The following is a 23,358-nucleotide window of genomic DNA, read 5'->3' on the forward strand; positions in this document are numbered from 1 at the left end:
GAGTATGTCCATCTGGAAAATTCCTCTTCAGAATGCCTCTCTAGCAGGATCGCTCTTCTTTTCACATCTAGGGATTGAAACACAAGTTGTGCCTCAAAAATCTTATGTTATATAGTCCCACGGTAATTCTGCGTGCTTTCTCTCCAGTAATTTTCCTATGCTGGTTCTGGTCTGTTCCTTTCTGCTCAGCAGGGGGTGTTTTTGTTCTTTTTCTTTGTTGCTATTAATTTTCTCGTAACTATTATCTACTATATTCACACAGCATCCACTATCGAGCTACTAAAACAGTGTTCAAGTATATTAAATCCCCCATTTTAAAACAGTAATAAAAGCTTTTTACTAAATAAATACATAAAGCTTCTCTCAGATCATGCAATACGGAAACCGAATACAGAGCTAAAGTTCCCAGAACTTGGGAGGACAAAGGAGCAGTTTACTAAACAGCCCTTTCCCAACACTCAGAGCTCTGATAGTCCTTAGAGGAAATAATAAATCTTTCTCTGTGTCACTCTTCCCTAGGTTTCTTTTGTTGTTTAGGATTCAAAAAAAAAAAAAAAGAAAGAAAAAAAAAAAGAAAAAAAAAAGAGTGTAGGTACTACTTACAAGGCAGCTTCCTTGACGTTTCTGGTAGTCCAACCAAGGGACGAGATTGTGTGTGTAGGAAGAGGAGATGAACAATTCATCCTGTAAAGGAATTAAAAACAAAAGTGGAAATCCTTTGTAAGAAGAAGAGTGGTTGGGATTATAGCTGCATGCTTTCACTAATGACTTTGCAAACATTTAGCCAGAGATAACCTAGAAATCCAGTTGCGCTTTATTTAATATTCAGATAAGGACCATTCACCTGCTGTTAAGCTACAACATCTACAATCATTCTTTGAATACTGATAATTATATGAAGCAGACTCCCCTAGAGGCTGGTAGTCTAGTCTGGATTCACCTGGAATACAAAGATGAATAATATTGCATATTACATGCACCCAAGTAGTTGCAATTTATAGAAATGTCCATTTATGCTCCTGAAAGAAAAGATGTGTATTTCCCTAGGGGTATAATATATGGTGATAAAAACCTGTGTGGGGGACTGTTTGGATTGTAACTCCTGGTATGCCTGTTGTTGATTAATTAATAAACAAATAAATCGTTATATTTAGCCAGCTATCTCACTGGAAGACCATAAAAGAGAAAATGTTAAAAAAGAATTTTGTGTGCCTCGCCATAAGGAAGGGTTACTCAGAGACACAAGAAATGAGTACTAGAAGTGGCATCCAAATGGCTCAGAGTAGATATGTGTATACATTTTTAAAAGATGAGTAGCGTTATGAATACGCTCTCTTTGCCTCCTCCTTCCCTGCGCTTCTCCCATCAGGTGCCTTGTCCTTGTTCTCCCCTCTCATTTGCTGATGGCTGATAACACCTTATCTCCACCAGGGAAGCAACCGGGAAGTTTGCTCCTTCCTCACAAGACTGAGGGTATAATTAGAACAACGCACCTGCTCAGCCCTCCGGTGACTCAGTTAGTCTACATCCATGTCAAAATCCATGCTGTGAGGGTAATTTGATCATCTCACTTACTTTTTTCATATACTTTATATGAATAAACCACCAGAACAAGCCTCCGTTGAGTTGGTTCGGTTTAATCTCACAAATTTGTGTCAACTCTTTGTCGCCAGAAGAATTTTATCATTTGATCTCACGGTTACACTTTAGTGGACTTTAGTACATATTTTATTTCACTCTCCAGAATGTAAAATTCCATTTCGTGTCAAAATCATCTATTTATTATTATCTATTTATATTTCAGTGATACTTACGGGCTTCAACTGAGATCAGGGTCTTGTTGTACGAGACAATACAGAAACACGCAATTAAAGCATTCTAGTCCCTGGAGCCTTATAAGCTGAAGGCCGGGAGAGAGAAAATATGACCCCCATTTTACAGACGGGAAACCGAAGCTCTGACAATCTTTCCATGCAACGCAGTGCGGCGTCATACAGCGATACCGAAGAGAGAATTCTGAAAAAGTGACAAGGTCCAGAATCTACGCAAAATACAGGTGGATTTAAACCCTCTCCTACCAGCAAGCATCCCTGTAAGTTCAAATAACTTATAGATGTACGCTGGTATCATTTGCACGCTGAGCATCCCAAAGCTCCCTTGGCCTTCTCCATGCCTGTTTGTCTCCCAACCCCCCCTTCAAAGGCAGAAGACACGTTTTTGGATGCTGTCTTCTTAGGCTCATAAGAATTAGTCCACCAGTGCTTCCTCTAGCACTTAAAAATTTACCTCTAGCCCTGCGATGCCACAGCGGTGTCAAATCTCTCTGACTGCAGCAGCTTCCAGGCTCAGCAGAGATATATCAAGGGTCTGTTAGGGTCTCCTTCCCAACATCCGAAGGGTAACGTAATCTTTTTGTCCTTGAACAGAGCCTGGAATCTCCTGCGTTAGAATACTTTTCCTCATTTAATCTGCTCCTCCCTGAAGACCCTGTAAAATCCTGGGGAGGCAGCAGCCAACAGAGGGTGGTCACTCAAGACCAAGCAGCAGAGCAGCACTTGGGTATTCCCTGGAGACAGAGCAGAAACTGCTGGAAATGGTAAGTTTACTCTCCTCCTTTCAAAGGTGACTAAAGGCAGGAGGGGAGACCGCCGGGAATGAGGCTGGGGGTGGCGGTTTGCACAGTGTCCCCCCCGAATCGGCCGGGCTACCGCAGCCGTCTGCAGGCCAGCCTGCTGCGCTTGCTTTGCGGGGCTCTGGCAGCGAGACCCTTCCCCATCCGAACTGCACCGCTGTAACGCTGCCTCTTGACTAAAAACCAGTTCAGACTAATTGTCAAGGATCAGATAACAGGAAAATATTTCTATTTGACAGTCTACTATTTTTCAATTGTTCCTCTGTTACATATCTAAGTAAACATTTGTTCCACTTATCATTTCTGAGCAAAAGACATGAATCATTTGACTAGTAAAACCACAACGACAGCTGTTGCTTATTAGAAACAGTCATCTCGTTCGAGGGCCTGCTATGGAGGAGTTCTTCAGGAAACTGTTTCTGCTTTTGGTGCTTTACAGTGCAATGAAAGCAAAGTTGCAGAAATTGGGGCATTTTTATTTCACTTGTGTGATTGGCAAAACACACCGGCGCACATACGCACAGAGCAATCATTATAGCTGAGCTAGAAGCCCCCAAGAAACAGGAAAATACCAATTTAAGAGTACTACTAATGCTATAATATTTATGTTCTTTGACTTTGTGACTTTTACACCGTTGTCTACAATACAGGTCAAACAAAACTGGACTTAAGGGTCCCTTTGTAAATAGGTTACAGTACTGGGGATTTTGGTGTTGGATACAATATTTGTACCAGTTTTTATGCATGTACCAGAAACATTCTTCACCATTCATGATTTCTCCAGGTCTCAGGAAGAAATTAATTCTGGATGCATAAAATCCCTAGAAGCCAGTCATCAGGGCTCACCGCTACACTACTGTCAGATAAAGCTTCTCCAGCCAGGGGTAAAAGAAAAAAAAAAAAAAAAAAAAAATCAGTTTTAAAAGTCTGATCAGGATAGGAAAACCAGGGAGGGCAATTTTACTTAATTGCATCAAAATACTTTTTAAATTAGTGGAAACCAAATAAGAGGGTGGGGGGTGGGGAGAATGGACCACAAGGAATTCAACAACAGATGAGTGAAACTGAGTCAGGTTAGACATAAAGATTTTTCTCTTTCTAGAGTGCTGGTTCAAAGGCATTATACAGCATAAGGGCCAAAATCAGATTGTTTCTGTGACCTGTACGAAATAAAATTGTATTAAACAGAGGCCTAACCGTTAGGCATTTTATCAGACAAAATCGCTGGAATGGCATCCCCTGTACGATGCCCTTATTGTCAGCTTCGAAGGGAGAAGCCAAGGACTAAATGAGCACAGAGACTGCACTGATCCCAGCAGAGCAGAGGGGAGGAACACTGGCAGGGCAGTGTAGAGATGCTACCAAGTGGTTTGCTCTGCAGTTAAATAGGAGCACTCGTGGCTTTGTGGCTGTTGCTTAAATACCTTTCAAAAACACAAAATTCTTTTGCAAACATTAAAGAAGTAAGGGTACAAAAAAAAAAAATCTACAAATGGGGTTTTGGATTACGGCAGAAGAAAAGGAAAGCAGAACAGAAAAAGAGTGGAGAGAAGCGTGTCACAGGGAAGGCAAAGCTGAGCTTTATTATAGGTTAGAAATCTGCAAAACTGTCACCAATTCAATAATAATATTCACCGAGGTTTCTAAAGATCATATCCTGCCCTTCATTCACCCTCACAACACTCGCTGATGGGAGTCAGCACTTTGCTGCAGCTGGATATTTATAACTCATTTGTTCTGCGTAACATGCCTGTTCTTACTAATCTTAGTCAAGTAAGTAGTCCATCCTCATGTGTCATCCCACGGAAGTCAAATGTGCTATTAGCATAAGTGATGATTCCTTATCTGTGTGAGGTCTTGCGAGGTTGGGTCTTTCAGCATCAGTATACTTGACATGGCAGGCTTTCTACTGTAATTTAATAAAACGGGGCCCAATTCAGTTCAGAGGTGCCTTGAGGAATAAGCTGGACTTAAACGGTGCTTAGGCCTTTGGCTGGACCTCTGCAAACCTGGAATTTCACAGAGCGAATGCTAATTACTCAGAGGGGGTTTATTAAATTATAGGCTCGGTTCTTTGCCGTTGCTCGGAGCGCAGTACCTTTGCACGTGCTCCAGCGAGGTAATGTAAATCTGAACACGCTCCGAAGAAAGTTCTGGTAAGACTGCTTTCCTTGGTAAAAACAGGGACCGCAGAAGTGTCGTTAATAAACAATTCGGGGAATTTGGACATGTTGATGGGTAAATTTCACTCTAGAAGAATACTGGGCACTAAAAATGGACAGCGTAATACGGTGGAGGAAACTGCATCTCACAGCTGCAGCGAAATGGAAATCCCTCTTTCAGTCAGGAAGATGGAAAAGGCCAAATCCGGAGCCCTGTGTGGGCAGCGGAAATCTTTCCCTTTCGGTGAGCTCCGAATTAGGCGCTTACTAAGCAAGCACGCTTAGGCCCCCTTGATGCATCTTAGTCTTGGATGATTGCGTACAGTAACGCTCTTAGTATAGCATCTGTGAAAGGAATCAGTTACCCGTAATCAACTACTTCGTGCAATAAAGAATCAATCAATTCATTTTCTATGCCCCGCACCTCTGCTGAGGAAGATTTCCTAATTGCTGCTTGGATAAATCAGCAAAAGACGTTGCTCATGCTAAGCACATGATTTTAAAGGGTTACGTGTATTTCTAACAGCTGAGACTCTCCTTCTTTTTAAATTTTTCATATCTTTTTGTTCCTTAGCTGATTTCTGAGCAGCTACTAGCCGCGGAGTGGCTCCTGCATTCTCTCTGAACCTTCATTCTGAGATCCTACAGCTCTCACAGCATTTACGTCTTTCGTGAGTGCTGCAGCACTTCCTTCTGACCTTCCTGACCATCTTAATTCACAGTTCTCCTGATACCCAAAGTGTAACAGACGCAGGAAAATTTTGGATCATAGTTTCCTAACCAACTAGTTCTTCGCTCTGCTCTATGATAAATGCTATAGTTACAGGGTGCATGAGTAGTCTTCTATGGGACCCCAAAAAGGTTTTTTTTTAGAAAAAAGGTATTTAAAAAAGCCTTAATCAGTGGTACAAAAAATATTGCCCAGCTGTTAGATCCAGAGGGTTTGGCACACTAGATCACAAGTACTGGACCCGTCACAACATTTGATCCTTACCTTTGCTTGCTGTACCTGTTAAAACAGCCTGCTGTTCGCGTACCCACTGCACTTCCAGCTTCCCAACCAGGTGTTTGTGAAGAATCGCCTTTGTTAATTAGTACGTAAATCATTTGCCAAATTGTGACTATTAAAGGCACATATGCAGGTCAGTCCTGTAAAATCACACACATAAAGTGTAATTTACACAATACGTCAACTTTTGGTGAAAGACTAAAATCTGCGTATTAAATGGCAAACAGCTTCTCACTAAATTAACAACAAAGAATCATCATTGTCAATATTAATGAAACGGCGCTATAAAAACTTTTTTTTTTTTTTTATAATTGTCTGGACAGCATAAGTTTTTCTCCTGTCAGATTTAAAATCAAGTTCAGACATTTCCAGTGTTTAGATGCCTTTGCCGTCCAACGCCCTCGCGCAGCCCAAGAACATGCCCAGCTTCAGCCGGCTATAACCTATACGAAGTCATTAGGACTTTCCCATTTGAAAATTAAGAACCTTTGGAAAAAGCTTGCTTAATCAGTTTTTAAAAGATTTCAAGATCTTTATATGTCCACCATTTTGTTTAAAATAAGCATTTTTTATTTGCTAGCCATCTAAGGACTTGATTTTTCTTCATTTTCCCATTAGCCTGGCAGTTTAGCCAGTAGAACCCTTTTATTCCTCCCACTGGAGTAGCACAGAGAAATTCATTTGATTCCAGGGGATAGTAGTTGATTTCATTATCGTATTAGAGAAAATAAAGATTGCGATTCCAAATTATTGTGCCTGCAGTCCACACACTAACCATGGAAATGGCAATATGTGGAAAAGTTGACTACATCATAAAAAATTAACTTCCTGCAAGGATTTTCTTGAATTGGTTTCAAAAGAATCTGCTGTTTGGCATCTTTCCTGCACTGAATTTCTGGAGGGTAACTGCATTATGTGCGTGTATAACATGCAAAAGGAAACATTCACTGAACTCTTTCGCTTTGCTACCAAATGTAACTATAGCGCATTGTTGGTGTTTAAAAGAGTTGCCTGAAAGCAAAACTCCGTACGTGTATAAAGTTGTAGATGTGCACGTTGTAAGACAACCACTAAGGGAAGGTGAAATACTCTTCTCTCTCACTCGCTGTTGAGTGACAAAGGTTGTGTCTGATGACGATTTGAATATTCTGCCAACACTCGGTGATATTCTGCCCCCGCCAAAATAAATAAATAAATAAATAAATAAACAAACAAATAAATAAATAAATGCTTCCACCTCCCAGAGCAAATGCCCTGTAAGTCTATAGAAAACAAATTAGGAATGCGTTATTCTCGATGAAAAAAGTCTCCACGAGAGCTATAATTTTATTTTTTTAGTGCACAGAATAACATAAATCAAAAGAAGCAATAGTCTACCTTGTGTTTTGACTACTTTGACCCTCTTCAACCCCTGCCAATTTTTATCTCATTTTTGTTTAACTTTGTACATCAGAGTTTAATTTTAAACCTGGTCCTGAAGACAGTGATGTATAGGGTACATCAAGTATAGCTTAAATTACCCTCTCCCCAGTGATTTGAAGTTGAGGGGAGGGTCTTACTCCGCAGCAGGGTGGGGAAGAGAAATGGTCAGATGTTGCCCTTTGAACCTGACCACCCTCAGCTACAGAAACATTTATGCCAGAACATCATTTATTGATTTTATTATATTTTAGGATCTCTTAAAACTGTTGGTGAAGTTTGCCGTATATTAATTTTTGACACTTGCATATAAAAACAGAAATACGGGTTGAGCAGAAACTATAAATATAGACAACGCTGCCCAATAAACTCACATCCTTTCACTTACAGGTTTCTATTTCAGCTGATCATTCCGAGCAGCCTGTCTTTGAAAATAAATGTTACCCTTCTGATAAGCTAACCAATTTGAAGATTAAAGCTGCATTTGAGGATTAAAGTTTTTCTTATTTGATTATTGTTGTGTCTTGTAGCAGTAGAAGATAAATATTAATAAAATGTTAAAGTCCAATTCTACTCACTTTACTCATGTGAGCGTTTTAGACCGCGAGACTGAGCAAATTATGCAGGATTTGGCCCTTAAACTCAGCACTGACTGCTCTGTCTTCTCAGTCCACTAAGAATAAGTCTCCCGTGAAATGTTACATGGACCCGGCAAACTCACGAACCCACTGCTGCCACAGAAAACTCAGGCTGATGGGTAGCTCGGAAAACTCGCCATCCAATTATATACCACAGAGCTCTGTATGTGTTTTTATTGAGGAGAATAAAAACCACAAGAAGCGCTCTACAACAGACCACAAAATGGGTTTGGCACCTGTGTCTCCTCGGAGCCGAAGTTTGAGAGTTGCGTTATCACGTGGCCTGCTGACCCCGGGAGAGCGGGGCTGACCTTGTCTTACACGCCGAAGTCTATTGCGATGGCTCCCCTGAGAGCACAAACCAGCTGCAAACTGCTGCAATGATTAACCCTTATGTGTTGTAGATGTAACATCAAGTCATGGTAATAAAGCTTTCACTGCATAACAGATCTCTTGCTTTGTAAATTGTTGCTCTTATCAGCTGCGCTCTCGGATGTTATCCCTTTTCTGCGAAGCATGACTGCTGCCTCCTTCACTGGAAAGGCTACCAGATCTACAGAGGCTGTGAGATTTATTCAAGTTGCTTCGGAGGCTAACACGGAGAATACGCTTCGTTTAAACTGAAAATGCAGGGTGTGAACAAAACAAAAAGAAAGACACGAAATGCTCATGCATATGAAACAATATATTAATTAAAACCCAGGGCGCCTGTAGCAGATTTGAATCCGGGAACACCAGATTTGCTATAACAGGCAACTGCGCTCTTCTGTTGAGCCCAGGCTCCTGGTTGTGGAATTAATTTATACCTAAGATGTTGTAAGAACGCAAACTCTTCGAGCCTGTGACGTACCTGGACAATTACAGAGATTCGCTGTTTGGCTGGAAACAGCATGCTTGTAGCGATCAGCGCTCACCGCCCCAAAACGTAAGCAGTGTAAGTCTTATGTTGTCCCGCACTTCGGATAACAAGCCTGACTCTAGGCTTTCCCGTTTGCATGGAAGTTAATGGGAGTTTTGAGTGTTTGAGCCTATAATCCAAACTACGGGCCTGTGAGCAGGGTCCTGGCTTTCATCCCAGCGCGCTTCCTACCCTCCCGCCCTGCCCTTGCCAAATCTACGGCCGCAACAAGGCTGTGAAAGAAAAGGTGACCTTAACGTAAGCGACGGTATGATCTGATACTATCATCTGCTTTAGCCCGCAAAGAGCCGGAAACAGAATCGCTGCGAGATGGAAGCTGCTGCGTGTATCACAAGGACCGTCGCTGCCCACAGTTGCTGTTTCAGAGGGACTTTCCAACATCCCACCAGCCAAGCAGAGAGAAAAGGATTTGTTCAATGCATCCACGCGTGGAAGCGGCAGCTCTTTGTGTTTTAGGGGCACGGGACTGCTGGTCCTTGCTGTCGCTCCTGCCTCTCTGCAGCTCAGAGGTTGGGCAGACCAAGAGCACTGCTGGGCTCTGTCCACAGCTCCCAGCGACGCTCTCTGGTTTTTAGACACAACCTTTTTCAAAGGGTAAAAACATCTTCTAGGCTCAGGAATTAAGAAAAAAAAAAAAAACAACCCACCTTCAGTGTAAACAGTGGAAAAGTAAATTCAATTTAAGGAAACAAAAAACGATTTCCCAAAAAAAAAAATACGGTGTTCTGAGTTTTGGGAGGGGCATTCGGATGTTGTAAAATGTGACTGTGAAAGGCCTTGTGCTGCTGGGCAGTGTAGTAGACTAATGTCACCTGCTAAGTGCGGGTCGAGAAAAGGTATTTGGGAAAACTTGGGAAAACAGCTCAGGAGTGACAACTGGGAGGGAGGCTGCAGTGACGATGGGTTTCCTTGCAAGATTCCCTGGTGCTCAGAGGGAGCGGGTTAGTGCCCTTTGATAAGTGAAAAATTAACACCGCTCCATGGTCTATGACTCATCCCTTTCTCCACTTCTTTTAATCACATTACTTCGGCTTGCCCTTAACGAAACAGAGGCCGACGTGCAGGAGTCGTGCTTGCGCTGGCCTTGCCAGGGGCTGCACGGGGTATTCTTTATTCCTCGCCAAGGAAGATGCTGCTCCGGACTAATGATGCTTTGCTGTTTGGTATCCGGATTCATCTGCTTGAAAAACGCTGCAGATGATAGTTTTATTGCATAAGTTAGGCTAGACGGGGTTGTTCCTCGCTCATTAGCACAGGGAGCGTTTTCCTACAGGGACTGCAGATGAAAGCGAAGAGTTTATTCTTCTCTTTCCCCACCTCCCCCTCCACAGGCATGTAAGTGGTGTTATTTTAACACCAACAGCTGTAGTTTAAAAAAAAAAAAAAAAAAAAAAAAAAAACCAAAAAAAACCACCCACAAATATCAAAAACTGTGAATCTTGCTACATCAAATATAAATAAAAAGACCGTGACAAAGCAGTTAACTTCAAAAGTGGCAGAAATGGGGAGAGGCAGTAACTTCACTTTACCCCCTTACCACCTCCAGCAGCTCCTGTTTTTGTCTGAGTAGCTGCTGTGCTCTTCCAGGTGGAGACCATTGACCTGTGAAGGGAGCAGAAATTGCCTGTTCCTTCTTTAGGAGGGTGGAGAAGGGTCTCCTGGTGATGGCACCTTGTGTCCTGCCTGGCTCCTGCAGGTATTAGCAGCTGGTGAGGAGGTGGTGGTGGTGGTGGTGGTGGTGGTGAGCTCTAGGTGCTGTGGGGCTGTGCCCTTGCCCTGGGGTCTGTGTTTGGAAGCTGAGGAGCCCCTGTCTGCCCTCCCACCTCTCATCCCTCATCTGGCCGTCACTCCTATTTGCAAGGTATGGCTACCCTGATTACAGGCTTAATCAAAGGGGAGAAAGAAGCAACAAATTTACTGAAATTCTCTTGAGATTATTTTGTTCTCTTGTGGGGTTTCTGTGTGAAGGGGGTATCTACTCTATTAGCTCCCATTAATACCAAACCTCTACTATTAATAGGATTTGCATATGGAAAGGAAGAGGATTGACCTTTAAATTCATTAAATAAAGCAAACTTAAAAAATAATTTTAGTTAAAAGCATTAGTGTGATAAAAAATACAAGAACAAATACACAGACATCAGTATCTGGGCTTCCGTTAGCACTAACGAGCAAATTATTGCAGGGGAAGATTTGCATTATTGGAATACATAGTGCAGCCTCCATACTGATATATGTGATGTGGGGTTATCTTTGTATGGCTCCTCTTTCAGAATATATTTTCCTCTTATAAAATAGCTTCTTTTTAACTCCCATTGGGGACTTCCTTATAAATGAGGAACTGGCCCTCAAGGGACTGGCCTGGCTAGAAAAGTGTGATATTAAAAAAAAAAAAAAAAGGCATGTTAGAATACTAAGCAATATAATTAGCTCATTTCTTTGGGTTTTTTTAGAAAAATCTTAAAAAAAAAAAAAAAAAAAAGAAAAAGTATAGCCAAGTTTTTAATTAAACATATTTTCCGGATGTTTGAATTCTGTAAGAATTAGAAAATCTTGTTGTATTTTGGAGGCATTAATTGCATCAAAGTTCTCCCTCTAATTTCTGATAGGCAGTCAGGTATCACCACTCTTCTTGCAAAGCAGCTACAGCATCATGAATAAGTGATGTTTGCCCGCATGGCTGGGGCCACAAGCTGCCCCTCCGAGGGGCATTCTCAGCCCAGGGGTGGCAATGAATGTGTTCATCTCCTGATCTTTTGCAGGGGAATGAACATAGGTTCTCCATACCAAAACTGGCTAAATACGCAGATTCAAAATATTATTGCTCCTGGTAATAAATATTGATTTACACGTGCTGAAAGCTTCTGTTGCCTTCACAGCAAGTAGTCTAAAATATAATTAGATTAGCAATGTTTTTACCACCATATTGCTTTTCGAGTCTGATTCTTGAGACAGCGATGTCCAGTGGTCTCTGGATCTCCGGCATCCCTCTGCTCTTAGGTCTGAACCCATCTGTGTCTCAGCTTTCTGACCGAGCCCTTTGTAAAGTACTTTGAGATACTCAGATCAAACTTGCTGCAGGTTCAAAGCAGTATTAATCAGTATTTTGTGCTGTTTTATTATGCAGCTCGGTCTATAAATTCAGCTATTTATTCTGCCCCTGTTCTACCCCAGGCCCACAAAAGTGGGAAGAGGTGAAACTCTTCAGGTTATTCTTCTCAGAGCTCAGCTAATGTCATCTGCTGACTACAGCTTTAAACATCTGAAGTTGGTGAAATTAAATAAAGTGCGAGCATCCTTTGGTCTATAGCTCTTTGCCTTTAAAACAATTACTCATGGTAACCTTAACATAGTATAGTAAAAAAAAAAAAAATCCTCATAAAAGAATTTAGTGTTAGGATGGATCTCTGCCTGATATTAGAACAATTATGGAGCAGATGCATCCACTTCGAACAAAGTGACCTTTTCATCAAGTTACAAAACATTAAAGGTTAAAGAATGTTTGAAAGGAAGTTAATACTTCTAAAACATTGGGAAAAAAATGCTATTCTTTCAAGACCTGACCAAAATCAGTGGGAAACTGTAAGACGACTTTTTAGGCACATCCAGTCATAATTTAAGCAACTCCTATTGCAGAGGGATAGAAGGTATTTTACGTCGTCTGTTTTATTTTAAAATTAGAAGTGCTTTTTTCAGAGAAGAAATGAGATTTGATAGGAATAAATACCCAACGCAAGAAATCTGCCCTAAAGCTGGCTAATTGCAATCTTAAAGTCGCGTTCCTTTCTCTCCGCGGTGTACAGATGACACGAGAACAAAGAGAGGGAATCAATGATGGTGTCAGGTTTTCTCGGTTTCCACATCTCCCCTGACCCGGGCGGTGCAAACCCCGGTCACTAGTGAGAGGGAGCAGAGCCCCGGCTCCTGCCCCGGCCCCTTCCCTCGCCCCCGTGGGCACCAACGCTCGCAGCGGTGACCCACTGCCCGCGGCTCCTGCCCCCAAACCAAGCGCACGGATGGGGCTGCCAAGGCCAGGCTGAAACGCCTCCTGGGGTGCCCAGCACCAGCGCAGCCCCCTCTTCCTCCCCCCCCCCCCCCAAACCTGCCCGCCGAGGGATGCTGCAGCCGCCGGCCGCCCCTGCGGCTCGGCCTCCCGGGGGGGGTCGGGGCCTGGCCGCTGCCTCGGCGGGGCGGCTGCGCCCAAACAGCCAATTTTTATTAGTTGTGTTAATTTTGCTTGGGGAAAGGGGGAGGCAGGAGGATGCCGGGTGCCGGCCGGGTCCCGCCGCTTAGGGCCGAGCCCGGCGCTCCGCGTCCCCCCGCGGCCGGGCCGCGTGTGCGGAGGGAGCCCCGCGGGGGGAAGGAGGAGGAGGAGGAGGAGAAGGAGAGGGGGGGAGCGGAGTTCAACCTCCTGCACATGGTCTGCGTCATCCGGGTCCTGTGCTCTTCATACATAATAAATTTAATAAGGCCCTTCTAAACAGTAGTTGCCGGGCGCGCTGGGGAGCGAGGATTTACGACCCGGCAGCCCCTCTATGTCTTTTTTAAATGCCCCTTGGCCGCGTGCCACGCCGTGGCCTACCGGCCTGCACAGCTTCATTCCCCACATCAAAGCCGCTCGTCGAGGCGCGGGGGCGGCGGGAGGGAGGGAGGGAGGGAGGCCGGCGGGGAGGCCCGCACCTCCGCGCAGCGAGGCGGGCCGGGGCCGGGGCTGCGGGACCGGCTGCTACCCCCGGAGCCGGTTGTCATCCTCGGCCCGGTGCGCACCCATCCCCTCGGGGGGCACCGAGCCCCCCTCCGCGCAGGCAGCGCTCGTTGGGGGCGGGCGGGGGCGATTGTGGCGCTTCTCTTCCCTCGGCGGTAGAGTAAAGGAGCGGTGGGGCTCGGAGTGTGCCCGCAGCCGGGTAAAGGTGCGTTATTGGCAGGGGGATAACTTTTTTAAAGAGAAACTTGCATACCTTAGCGCAAGCACTATGTGCGAATCACTAAAAAAGAAAACCAAAACCCAAGTCTGGGAAATAAGTTTCTGTGAAAAGAAAGAAGGATTTTGCTCGGGGTTAGGCTTTATCAACTTCCCACTTCATATATTTTCTCCCTTTTTTTTTTTTTTTTTTTTCTCAAAAAAGTCTATCGGTGCACAACAAAATCTTTATTGCGTTAAATCACAGGCAAAGCAGCACAGCAAAGGAGCAGCTGTGTTAGCTGTGCAATGAAAACTTTCAGGTGATGCAAGAAATGAGGGGAACACCTTCCCCTTCTCCCAGATCCTCCAAATGCCTTTTAAATTAGCCAGCGCTGAGGATCACTGCCAGTCTCCACAAAGGCGTTCCCAAAGCCCGCAGCTAGTAAAACTTGGTATAGGTAAAATTAGCTAAAGCCCTTCTGCTAACACAATAGCTTTTGTTGTCACATATGGTGGAGTTCCAGGATCTGTAACTATTTTTCATAAAAGATTTTCCTACTGCCCAAGTGAATACATTACGCTACAGGAGCTCTGAATGGTATCGCTTATTTCCTTCAAAGCAGTGGCCGACTGTTTCTTCAGAGACCCCAAGTGCTTTCAAGGTGGGGGGGGGAGGGAATAAGTGAGAATGCAGCAGGACTGAATCGCGCCGATAGATCTTATTTTAGCAGCCACCACCTCCAAAAAGCGCAGCCCCCGGGAGAGCGGCAAGTGCGGGGGCAGCGGGGCGGGGGAGGGGGCTCGGAACGGGCGCCGGCCCGGAGGAAGCCCGGCTGGGGCGAGTGGGAGCCCGGGGCAGCTCGGGGGGCGCAGCCCTGCACCGGCCGAGAAGCACCGCAAAAGGCGACGGAGCCTCTGCCCGTCCGCCGCCCCCCCCCTCCCTCCCTCCCTCCCCCCCCCCGCCCGCGGGGAGGCGACCGGGCCGCGGCTCCCCCCGGGGGGGGAGTTCAGCAGCATCATCCCGGCAGCGCCGGGGCCGGGCAGCCGCTCCCGCCGCCCAAGTTTAATTGGCGAACTTGTTAGCGGCGGGCGGGCGCGGGGCTGGGGGCTTCGCCGCCGCGGGGGCCCCGCGGGAGAGCGCCGCCGCTGCTGCTCGCCGCCGGGACGGACGGACGGAAGGAGGGACGGACCGACCGCTCGGCGCGGCCAAGCTGCGCGGAGGGCTGCGGGGCCGGTGCGGTGGGGTGAGGGTCGCGCTGCCCCGCTCCGGGAGTACCCTCCGCAGCGCCCTGCGGCTCCCTGAGCCGAAGTTTGCCCCCCACCACTGTGGGCTGGGTTTTTTTGGGGGGGTGGGGGGGCCGCATTTCTGATATCTGGGGTTAGGGGGGAAATTACTTTTAGCTCCAGCCGGAAGCCAATCGATTCGGACAAGATTACCTCCAGCTTTAAAGGAATGCTTCAAAATATTAAGACGCTGGGTGTGCTTACACTTTCCTATCTATTTCCCCCGTGCTCTTTCCGAAATGCCTGGTCCTCATCGCAAGGACGCTGCTGTCCCAGTTCCGATTTTCTGGGGCTTATTACATGTCAGAACTGTAAAAGTCCTCTGGACAATTTACAGACAAAACATCTGGTTCGTTAAAGCAAAGCTACTGGACTAAGACAAACAAACTTTGCTGCTGTGTAAATTCACTTACCCAAACAATTTACATTCAAGCAAAGATTTTAGCCCGAAGAAAAACTTTTATTCATTTGTATTCAGGAGGTTTGGGAATTCATAGGCTTTTTAAATTATTTTGCTCTAATAAAGTTATGTAGATATTACAAAATGTCTTTGTTCCCTTCCCAGATTGTTACTGCCGTTATAATGGTTATTGACAACACTTTGTATTTTACAAAAGTGGAGTATCGTTTTCGGTCGCGGGCAGTGGCGTTTTTAAACAAACTTGTCAGATCCGTATTCATCCAGTCCAGCCTTAATGAAAACTGGTTCTTCTTTGTTCTCCGCCGGGAGAAACCGAAGGACTTGCCGCACACTTTTTGCATTTCGATGGGGTGCCACCGCGGCGCTCGGAGGGAGGAGAGGGTCGGGTTGGTCTGTCCCTTTCCCCGGGACAGAGGGCAGGGTGAGCGCCCCGGCCGGGGCAGCGGCTTCCCGGCGCGGCTGCGGGTTCCGCGCTCTCCGCGCCCGCTCCGGGCCGGCGCCTCCGCGCCGCTCCCGCCGCCCACGGCCGCGCCTCTGCCCCGCGGGGGCTGCCCCGGGAAGAGCTGCTGGCGGCCGCCCTGCCCCGCGCCTTCCCCCGGGGCTCGGCCCCCCCCCTCCGCCGCCGGCAGCCCGGCCCCGGGCGCGCCGCCTCCTCCCTCGACAGCCCGTTCCCCGGCCGGCGGGACACCTCCAAAGGCCCCGGCTGGCTGATGCCCGGCCCTCCCCGCGTGTTCGGGGGACACGGAGCTGGCGAGGACCCGCGGGGGCCGCTGGAAGGGGTGGAGGAGCCCCGCGGAGCCGGGGAGCGCCCAGGGATGGGGCGGTTGGCGCAGCGGGTCTGACCCTCTGGTAAGCAATCAAGCACCGCAATGCTAATAAATGAGTCTCCGAGAGCAGCCACACACGCACACGGGGACCTCGGCGCACCCTTCGCCCTTCCTTGTTTGCAAGGAACAAGTGGCGAAACATCCCCACGCGGCTCGGGAGGGAGAAAGGTTAAAGCCTGAAACACGCTGGTTTCTAAGAGGCAGCTGTTCCAAGTTTACTAAACTTCCCCACTGGTCCTCCCTGGCTATTCCCGTAACCACCAGTTAATTTCAACGGTCGTTTTCTCAGCTCAGCCCGCTGCCTCCGCTGGGTCCTGGGCGGCGGGAGGGGTTTCTTGGGAAACTGTTGGAGTTTTCACGTAGGGGAATGAAATGAGCAGTGAAAATACACAACAAAGAAAGGCACTAAATGGTGCGCGGTGTTGAAATGTAAAACGTTCTTAGCTGATGGAAACTTCAGGAGTGATGGTTATCTAATTATGGGACTTGTAAATAATTGGTACCTGGGCTTAAAACTGCCGGGAAGAGCGAGCTTCGAGCTGAGCCTCATGTGCTGAGTCTTTGTAGATGGAGTCTGTACAGCCATCGATTTCATGCATTATGTTTGTAAATGTTACACTTAATAAAATTACGGGTTCTGGCTCTCTGAAATAGACTGTGACCCCCAAAGAAGCTGATGCACACGAAAGAATCTGCATTTCCCTCTGTAACTCGCCTGATAGAAAGTTCAATAGATTTTTTTTTCTTCTTTAAAAACTGCATACAGTTAACAACCAAATTATTCCACGACTTCCTGAGCGTCTTGGCACTAAGAGCTGTGAATATGTAAGTGCAGTGCATGTGTCTGGGTGCGCATGTATCTGCTGCCTTTCTCTCTCTCCCTCTCTCGCACACACACGAGAGTTATTATTGCTAATTGACCCGAGAAAGTTCCTCCGATTCCTGTTTACGGAAAGTTTAACTTTTTCTTATCCCCCCCCACCCCCCACCCCACCCCAATTCGGTGCACTGTTAGAAGCCCATCACCCTCCACTGCCAGCGCTTGTGGCCCGCCCTTTGAAAAGCGAGGTAAGAGCTGGGAACCCCCCCTCAGCAGCCGGCGGGGCTGGGGATTTTTCTCGCAAACGTTTGTTTCAGTGCCCCCGTTCAGCCGCTGGGGTTGGAACCCGCCAGCCCCTTCCCCGCGGGCTGTCCCTCTGCGAGAGGCAGAGCTCTGCCAGGGAACCTGTGAAAATGCACATGCCACTAAATTGGTAGCTACGCGCCTGTAGGTGAGTGTGACAGCGAGAGGAGGACGTGGAGCTCAGCCGAGCCCGAGCAGAGCGGGGCGGGAGCGCAGCCCGCCGAGCCCCGGCCCCGCCGCCCCCTGCGCCGGGCACACCGGGCAAGGCTGCAGGGCAGCGGGTGGGTTCCGCGTCGCACAGAGCCAGTGGCAGATGAGCAGGTTTCGAGAGAGGAAGGTGGAAGGAAAAAAGTTCTTACAACTTGCATCACCCACCCCCCCAAAAAACCCAAAATAATTAGTGATTGGCGGCTGCAGCATTTTCCTCGGGATGCTCTGCAGCCGACTAATGGGAGAGCAGAGCAATTCCTGGCTTTGGAGAGGACTCCCGCACATTTAAGAAAAGCTTTTCCAGGACTGCAGTGGCTAAACACGCCTTATCGCTTTGATTTTGCTGTAGTTTCCCGGGCGGAGGGCTGACCCTCCCGGTGCCCGCTGCGGCCGGGCAGGAGCAGCGCTCCCGGTGCTTCCCCCCGCTCTCTCCGCGGAGTCTCCCAAAGTTTGTTTCAGCCTCTCCCGCTCCAGAGCTCGGAGAAATCCTCCATGTTGCGCAGCGCCCGCCGGCTCGGCCGGCAGCCCCCGGAGCTCCCCGGGCTCCCCCTCTCCCCCGGTGCCGCCGCCCCGCCGGGCCGGGGGCGCAGCCGGGATGAGCGCGGAGCGACCCGCGGCCGCGTCCTTCGAGGGGGTGGGGGTGCGTGTAAATTATTTAGGTTTTCTTTTTCCCGATTCCCACTTAAAAGGGGAGGAGGGAGAGAGGAAGAACGGGTTATTAATCGCAGCCGAGCCCTCTCTGTTTTCCGAGGCTGTCTAACATTTGTAAATACTTATGCTGTGGCTGGTGCCCTCCTTCCTGGTTAAGTTGTTTAGTATGTTGGTTATTTGTACCGAATCCCGGTCTGTGTTGTGTCTGATGTGTTGTCGTTGCAATGTGCAGCCAGGGTGACACTGATGGATGCGCCAATGGTGAGACGGACAGATGTTAGGGCGGATCTAGCGGCATGCACCGCCGCGGCGGCGGAGCCCGCCCGCACCGGGCTGCCAGCCGCGCCGCAACCCGCGCCCCGTCCTGCTGCACACACACCCCCCCCCTCCCCCCAGACCCCCCCCCCCCACACACACACATACACACGGAGAGGGTTTTTTTTGGGGGGGAGGGGGGGAACGTCTCGGTGTCGTCTCTTAAGTAGATCTGATCGCTCCTTCTGTGAGCAGATACTGTAACTGTGCGGAGCAACCAGCGAGTATCAATGAGATGGAACTGAGCGAATTTGGCAGCAGAAGCGGCAATTGACAACTCACCATTTTCGTGTTTGCAAGAAATGTTTCGTTTCCCCCCAACAGTAGCAATTTCCCGGGGACTTTAGGCGACTGCGATTTTTTTTTTTTCATCCTAAAGATCAGCTTAAAAAAAAAATCAACTCATAACAATAATAATCCAAAAAAAAAATAATCCCAAACCTTCTCCACCCTTCATGTAAAGTGTTTGAATTTCCTGCAACTTGAAAAGGAAAGCGAGAGCAAAAGAGCGGCACGACGGCTTTATAAGATGTGAAGACGCAACAACATCTGCACTTAGTCAGGTATTTGGAATTATCCCAAATCTCGAAGAATGGGGGCGAGTGGAGATTTTTTTGATCTTACCGTAAAAGTGAGATCATCCTTTTTTTTTTATTCCTCCCCGTGAACTTTAAAAAAAAAAAAAATAGAAAGAAAAAAAAATCGCTACTGTTTTTTTTTTTGGTTGTTGTTGTTCCTGTTTGTGTTTTTGTTGTTTTTTTTTTTCTTTTTTTTTCCTTCACTTCTCCCGAGCACAGGCGGCCTCCGGCGGTGCCGGCGCGGCGCGGTGCGGTGCGGTGCCGCCGCGGCCGTGCGCGCAGAGCGGCGGAGGCGGGAGGCCGTCCCCGGCCCCCGCGCGCCCCCCGCGCCCCGCGCCGCCCCGCCGCTGCGCGGCCCCGCCGCCCAGGGATGCACAATCAAACCCGCAGCACATCGATCCGCCGGCGCTCGCCGAACTGAGCGCGGCGGCTCGCCAGTGAACTTGGACCAAAAAAGAAAAAAAAAACAAAACCAGCCCCCCCAAAAAACCCCCAAAAGCCGAAAGAAAGAAAGAAAAAAAAAAAAAAAAGCCCCCAAAAGAGGGAGAGAGAGGGCAAAGTGAGCTTCCCCGAAGAGCCGGGCGCGGGAGTGCGCGGGCGCTGCCCGCCGGCACCGCGGGGCAGGGCGCAGCGGCTCCGCCGGCGGAGACGCCTCCGTTACCGGCCGCCGGCCGGAGCGGCCCCCGCCGCCCCCGACACCCCGCCCGCAGGCGCGAAGCGGAGCCCGGGCGGCCGCGGCGCCAGCCAGGTGGGAGCCGGCGGGCTGGATGTGTGCCGGCGGGCCGCCAGCTGCCCGGCGCGCCGGTGAGTGGGGCCGGGGCGGGCGGCGGGGCGAGGGCCCGGGCTGCCGCCGCCGCTGTCACCCTGCGGGGCGGCCGGGCTCGGCGGGGACAGGGCTGCAGCGCCGGGGGCCGGGCCCTCCTTCGCCGGGAATGAGGCGGGAGGGGGTGTCCCGTGCCCCGGGAAGGCGATGGTTGGGGGGGGGGGGGCGGAGGGGATGTTTGCTCCGGCGGGGAACGGGTGTGCGAGGGGGCGGAAAGGGAAGGGCTGCAGGCGGGGAGCGGAGCGGGCTGCCCTGCCCTGCCCTGCCCGGGGGCGCCCGGCGGGCCGAGCCCCTCCGCCGCTGCGGGCTGCTGAGGAGAGCGGCGGGCGAAGTTGGGCGGCGGAGGGGGCGCGGCGAGGAGCGGGGAGGGCGGGGGGGGGGGGGGGGAGCCCCGTCGCTGCCGCCGCCGCCGCCCCGGGCGGACCCTTCTCCGCCGCCGTGGCCGTGGCCGGCCGGCGGCGGGCGGCCCCGGCGGCGCGATGCGCAAAGAGTTAAGGTGCCGTCCGGGGCGGGAGGCGGTGGGAGCGCGGTGCCCCTCTCCCTCTGTGCGGGTTAGTTTGAGTGACACTGCGATCATCTCGTTTCCCTTCAAGCTTCGCCTGTTGCCGCCGCCGCCGCCGCCGCTCCAGCGCCGAGCCGGGAGCCGGGGAGTGGAGAGCGCAGGCTGAGGCTCCGCCGACTCCTGCCAAGAACCCCCCCGTCTTTATGCCGTGATCCCCCAGCCCGGCCAGGCACCGGGGGCGCGGGGTGGGGTGGGGGGGACTGCGGGCTCTCCCCAGCCCTCCCGCCCGCACACCTCTTCGGGGGGCTTCCCCTCCTCCTTCCTCCGGGGCGATTTGTCAAACTTCCCCCCTCTTCTGCCAGCAGCAGCAGCAGCAGCAGCAGCAGCAGCAGCAGCAGGGCTGTCCTCTCCTCTGTGCCGCCTCCTCCTCCTCCGCCGCCGCCGCCTCCTCCTCCTCCTCGGCATCGTGTATGCACAGCAACAAAAAAAATATATCCCCAACCCAGCCCTCGAGCCCAGACTGGAGCAGCTCACCGGATCTCTGGGGCTAAAGCAACTCTTCCCACCCCCGCGCCCCGGCAGCCCCCCCCCGCCGGCGCCGCCGGCCGCAGGAGCTCAGCATGCCGAGGAGGAAGCAGCAAGCGCCCCGGCGCGCAGCAGGTACGAGAGCCGCCTTCCCCGGCCGTCTGTCTCTCCTCTCCCTTTCCTCCCCTCTCCTTCATAACCGCTTTCCAGCGGGCTGAGCCCCTCGGTCCGTACCGGGCTCTTCCCCCCCCCCCCCCCCCCCCGCCCCCGATGCCCCGCTCCCCGCGATCGCACCCCGCATGCCGTGGATTTCGCAGAGCCAACTCTTGGTCTGGAGGCAACGGCACTGTGGCGGAGGGGGGGGGGGAATGGTTTTGATTTGATTTTTTTTTTTATTTTTTTTTTTTTTTACCTTGGGGTGGCAGGGGAGGGGGCGCATGGAAGCCCTTTCCTTACTTTGGTACCCACTTTGATTTATTCCTAACTCCGCCGTCGCCCGACTCAGTTGTGGGGGCAACACTTTGCGGACGCCGGGCGGGTGCGTGCGGGCACACACTCCACGGACACGGATGATCTGGGTGACTCTAGGGGTGGGAGAAGGAGGCGAATTTTGTTCATTTCCAGCCCGTACTTTGGCAACTACTTTGCTTCTCTCCCTTGTAGTCTTCGTCCTTCTCCATCCCCTTCACTCACATGCAGATGGTTTCTGAAAGGTAGTGAAAATACTCCTTTTTAATTTTTTTTTTTTCTGTAAAAAGAGGCAGGATATGTGTAAATACATGGTACGCTGTGAATGAAGTGGTAGGGACAAAGTGATTTGGAGGGTCCGCAGTGTTACTTGAAGATCCAAGCCCAGAACTGGCTCCTTTGCTCAACTTTTATCTTTTTCTCTCTTCCCCTTGTACTGCGCTGGAGGTGTCTCTGCTGGACACAGACCCACCTAGTTGGTCACTTTCTTTGGCAACCTCTTCTGTTAATCCTATTGATTTCTTATTTATGAGTCCAGATGAGAAACTGCAAAGGCAATCCAAGGAAAAAAAAAAAAGGGGTCTGTGTATTGTCAAATGACTGTCGACTGTTTCTGATAGTGCCTTTACAATTTCCTCCATATTTTTTTTTCTTTTTAGAAACACTTTTCGAAGCTTTGTCCTGGTGAGGTTTTTTTGTCTGTTTGTTTGTTTTGTTTTCCTTATTCCAGAAATGTCAACTCCTGTTAAACTTGAGCGGTATTTTTTCGAAAAGCCAAATTGAAAAGAAAACAGTACGAGAAAAAAAAAAAAAGCCCAACATAATTTTACAGTAATCCTTAGTTGGGGATATGTGGGCTGGAAAAGGTTTCCTTGGCCTGTTGCCATCCTTGATTTGATGGCTGATTGATCGCCTGTCATCTGGCTGCCTTTGATCTATTCATTCCCGATAAACATCAATAAATCACTTGCCATGGTAACGCCAGACTCGGTGACGTCACACGTGGCCTGTCAACTCTCTGTCGGCGCAACTTCAGGGGCTCCTGGCTAGCTGGGCCACATAGCCACATGCTACCAGGGCTTCCAGAGGCATGGGGCTGGCGTAGGTGGGAGAACAGGCTCGGGTTCGGGTTGGGACAGGTTTGGGGGACCAGCGTTCCGTAATTTTCCAAAGGAAGGCTCAGGAGCGAGAGGCCGTGCGTCGAAGTTTCCCGGAGGCTCCAGCAGCGTTGCGGGTCGCGCGTTTGTAGTTGGGCTGGTAACAACTCGGAGCAGGTAGTCCTGCAGCTCGGTGGGGCGTTGTTGGCAAACGGGCGTTCGAAAATGCGGCGGGGCTCTCGGGCGGTCTGACAACTGCTCAGAGCGGTGTGGTTTGAATTTAGTGAACAGCAAGGGAGTCGGGGAGTCCTACAAATTGTAAATAACTACGTCCACATTTCCTCTCTTCCCTTCCTTGCGGTATGCACACATTGTCTCGTACTGTTGAAATAGAGAAACAGAGTCTCTTGCAGTCTTACTGCCTATACGAACAGCCGGAAAGTTTGGGAAGTTTTGCAGCAGGGTAGCGATACAATGTAGCAGGCATAATGCTTCACCATAATATTTTGCATTTCTGGCCTGCGCTGCCGGGTAACACTTTCCAACTGAATTTAAAAGGGGAACTTTTCCTCACACCTGGGGAAATTCTGTTCTGTAACAGCCATTTAGTTGTGCAAAATCTAGCTCTTCCGAGCATTTGACGTTTTCGACTGTGCTGTATGTTGGGCTCTCCGAAGGCTGGAGGCAAATGTTTCTGCTCGAAGCACACGTTCTGAGGTATCCTTTTCTCTCTCTCTCTCCCACTCTCCGTCTCTCCCTCCTTTCTCAAGCGAATCGTCCGTGATGTGCGATCTATCTTTCATATTTAGCAGAAGTGTAATCTCTTTAAACTTTTAGCTTTTTGATAGCCAC

At 49.4% G+C, this 23,358-nt stretch overlaps 1 protein-coding gene across 1 annotated transcript in view; it reads left to right on the plus strand.

The window, feature by feature from the left end:
- Positions 1-20,840: 20,840 nt before the first annotated feature.
- The window catches only part of TSHZ3 (teashirt zinc finger homeobox 3), a 63,503-nt gene continuing 60,985 nt past the window's right edge, over positions 20,841-23,358 (plus strand). Inside the window, exon 1 of the mRNA XM_082489602.1 lies at positions 20,841-21,076. Coding sequence (XP_082345728.1) covers positions 21,037-21,076 — 40 coding nt within the window. The 5' untranslated portion in view covers positions 20,841-21,036. The remainder of the gene's footprint in view (positions 21,077-23,358) is intronic.

This window comes from Vanellus vanellus (assembly GCF_965231255.1).
Source record: "Vanellus vanellus genome assembly, chromosome: 12".
In the NCBI taxonomy this organism is placed as follows: domain Eukaryota; kingdom Metazoa; phylum Chordata; class Aves; order Charadriiformes; family Charadriidae; genus Vanellus; species Vanellus vanellus.